Below are 3,189 nucleotides of genomic sequence, written 5' to 3'. Positions count from 1 at the left end.
ACCAACTGCCTTCCCATCATGGGGGTATATCCGTCTGTGAGAGACTTTGGAGGGTACAGAGAGCCACTGTGGGACGAGTCTTGGGGAAAAAAGACAGACACAGCCAAGATTGGTGCTGGTTTATATGGCGCCATATGGTACCTTTGTGCAAATGAGGGAAAGGTGCCTTTTCTAGGCAAACACGGCCTGCACCAGGGCAAGTAGGTGGCAAGTGAATGGCTTGGGATTTCCACCCCTGCCCCCTGGACAGATGCATCCTCCAGCACACAGCCATGTGTGGAAGCCCTAGACACAGTCCCCGCTTGTGGTGCCTACAGAGATGGCAAACCAGGACACAAACACATCCTGCCTTATTGCAAATTGTGATAAGCACCTTAAAATAAATATTCTGGGTGATGTTTAGTGACAGATGGGCTTCTTTGGACAAGGGAAAGGAGGGAGACCTCTCCAAGCGGGCAATGTTTACTCGGAACCTGAAAGATAAGGAGTTAGTCATACAGAGAACCAGGGGAAGAGCCTTCCTAACAGAAGGAACTGCATGTGCAAAGGCCCTGAGGTGGGAAGGGGATCGGTATGTTTAAGACTGAGGAGGTCAAAGAGGCAGGCAGGGACTTTGTGGGTAATGGCAAGGAGCCTGGGTTTTATCCTAAGGGCAGGGGGAGCCACGGAAGGATTTAAGCAGGGGTGACATGAGGGGATAGATGGGTATGTGATCAAGTGGGCAGGTATGGAACTCCATAAAGAAAAGTCCCACTCTATGAAATGAGTACATTAGCCATGCCCCCACCTCCAGTCCCATTCCCTTTTCAACAACATTTGAGATGAAGATGGGGGAGAAAGAGAGAGACAGGATATGTTAAGCTAAGTGTTGGATGTCCCCAATCAGCCACACCTTCTGAAATGTCCTCATGAGCCAGTGGGAAGGCAGGTCCAGGAAAGAGAGCCCCCATCCTGCTGTCCTGGAAGGGGGGGCCCCTCTGTAGCTCTCACTCCTGAGACTGGGCCAGGCGGGCTGGGGGTGCAGAGACTAAGACTTTTAAGTCAGATGGACTCAGGCTTGAATTCTGGTTCCATCGCTGATTTGCTCTGTGGCCTTGGTTAAGTTTCCTCTCTCAGCCTCAGTTTTTCCATCTGTGAAATGGGATCAGATAAGGGAAAGGTTTGAAAAGTGCCTGGGAGACTAGCTTGCATTGGAAGCTGTACCATGTGCTTAGGTGGAGAAGTGAAGCTAGACTTCACTTCTGGGAGTGAAGCTGGACTTGGGCTGTGCTGGGTGGGTGGGAGGGCCCAGGTTGGTGATGGGAACAAGGAGGGGAAAGACTAGGGCACCAGGAGTGTCTCAGAGCTCCTGCTTCTGCCACCTCTAGGTGTGCAGCTGACGATGCTGGGCCTTTGGTCCCTGCTTCTGCTCTGGGGCCTGGTGACCCCGTGCCAGGGGCTGCTTGAGACAGTGGGCACGCTGGCTCGAATTGACAAGGATGAACTTGGCAAAGGTGAGTCTGAGGTGCACAGTCTGTGAGGGGTCCAGCCACAATGTCAGTGACCATTGCTGCGCCCAGAAGGTCTGCTTTAAGAAACAGGTGGGAATGGGTTGCAATTCTCGACTGCTTAGAGAGTGTATTATTCTCCTGGGACACTGGGAGTAGTGGTGGGTGTTCTGAAGGTTTGCTTGCAGGGTGATTAATTCACTCTTCTGAGAGGTGGACTGGGTGATATGGGCTGAGGCTGTGTGGGGGCTGTGTGTGCTCAGGGATGGGGACAGGGTGGGGTTGAGGAGGTCAAGGGGAGGGTGCTGGCTGAGCCAGTGTCTTGGCCCCACACTCCTGGGGTGGGGGAAACTCTACCTGGCACTTGGTGCTCTAGGGCTCAGTGGCCCATGATGACAGTCTCAGAGATGGAGTGGAGCAGCTGTAAATAGGAAATGCTCCAGCCCCACACTCCTGGGGTGGGGGAAACTCTACCTGGCACTTGGTGCTCTAGGGCCCAGTGGCCCATGATGACAGTCTCAGAGATGGAGTGGAGCAGCTGTAAATAGGAAATGCTCCAAGGAGGCCACCCTGGCCTGCCCCAACCTCCATGGGGCAGTCCTGTCCATCTTGTCTTCTCACAATCCACACAGTCAGGCCTGGGGTGCCCCAGGAGGAGGAGGGGTCACCTCCTCCATCTCGATCAAGCCCCTGGTGGCTACGAGCTCCCTCTCCTTCAGTTCTGCCCTCTCTTTTGGTGCTGCAGGGCAGCCCAGGATTGGGAGCCCAACTTATACAATTGGTCCCAAACCCGCTTTTGCTGTGTGATTTTGGGCAAGTTTCTGTGCCTCTCTGGGCCTTAGTTTCCCCATCTGTAAAATGAAGGGATTATCATGGGATACACTCACCATTCCACAGACACTTACTTAGTACCTCCCATGTGTCAGGCAAGGAGGGTGGCCACTGGCCCCACGGTCCACCATTTGAGTGTAAACTCTGGGTTAATTGCATTAAAAAAGAGATCTACTCAAGCTCAGAGGAGCAGGTAGATGCCATGGTCCTGGGGGTGAGGAAGGGGTTCTAGCATCTTCCTACTTCCACCCTTTCTGCAGCCATCCAGAACTCACTGGTTGGGGGACCCATTCTGCAGAACGTGTTGGGGACAGTCACATCTGTGAACCAGGGCCTCCTGGGCTCTGGAGGGCTGCTCGGAGGAGGTGGCTTGCTGAGCTACGGAGGGGTTTTTGGCGTTGTCCAGGAGCTCTCTGGGTGAGTCCCCGCAGGAGGCCCTCTTGATGGCCCATCTACTGCATGCCCTACAAGAAGGCCTGTCTTGTCTTCGCTTCAGGGAATGGAGGAGAGATTGACTCTTTAATTTGTTGGCAGGCAGTGAAGGTGATGTGGGGACAGTGGTGGTCCAGGTCTCAAAATAATGATTCTGCTGTGTACCTGGCAGGACAAGAGTGGCAGCATGCCACAGTGGTTGATGGTTCCTGCTCTGAGGTCAATTCTAGTTATTCACTGTGTGACCTGGGGCAAGCTGCTTAGTCCCTCTGGGCTAATCCAGGTATTAGCATGGCTCCTCCCTTCACCTCTGCTCAAAAGAGCCCTGCCCTGACAGGCCCCTTCCTATCCCCTCCCCTGCCTTCAAGTTCTCCAGGGGACATATCACCCCTCTGCACATCATAATTCTACTGGGTTTTTTTTTTTTTTTTTTTTTTTT

General features: G+C 53.4%; 1 protein-coding gene across 1 annotated transcript in view; it reads left to right on the top strand.

Moving 5' to 3' along the window:
• Window positions 1–1,381: 1,381 nt before the first annotated feature.
• BPIFB3 (BPI fold containing family B, member 3) overlaps window positions 1,382–3,189 on the top strand; it is a 21,020-nt gene continuing 19,212 nt past the window's right edge. Inside the window, exons 1-2 of the mRNA XM_008577301.1 lie at window positions 1,382–1,493; window positions 2,579–2,735. Of these exons, the coding sequence (XP_008575523.1) occupies window positions 1,382–1,493; window positions 2,579–2,735 (269 nt within the window). The remainder of the gene's footprint in view (window positions 1,494–2,578; window positions 2,736–3,189) is intronic.

The sequence above is a fragment of the Galeopterus variegatus genome, unplaced genomic scaffold, assembly GCF_000696425.1.
Source record: "Galeopterus variegatus unplaced genomic scaffold, G_variegatus-3.0.2 Scaffold65, whole genome shotgun sequence".
Taxonomy (NCBI): domain Eukaryota; kingdom Metazoa; phylum Chordata; class Mammalia; order Dermoptera; family Cynocephalidae; genus Galeopterus; species Galeopterus variegatus.
This window is presented reverse-complemented; position numbering and strand designations above follow the sequence as displayed.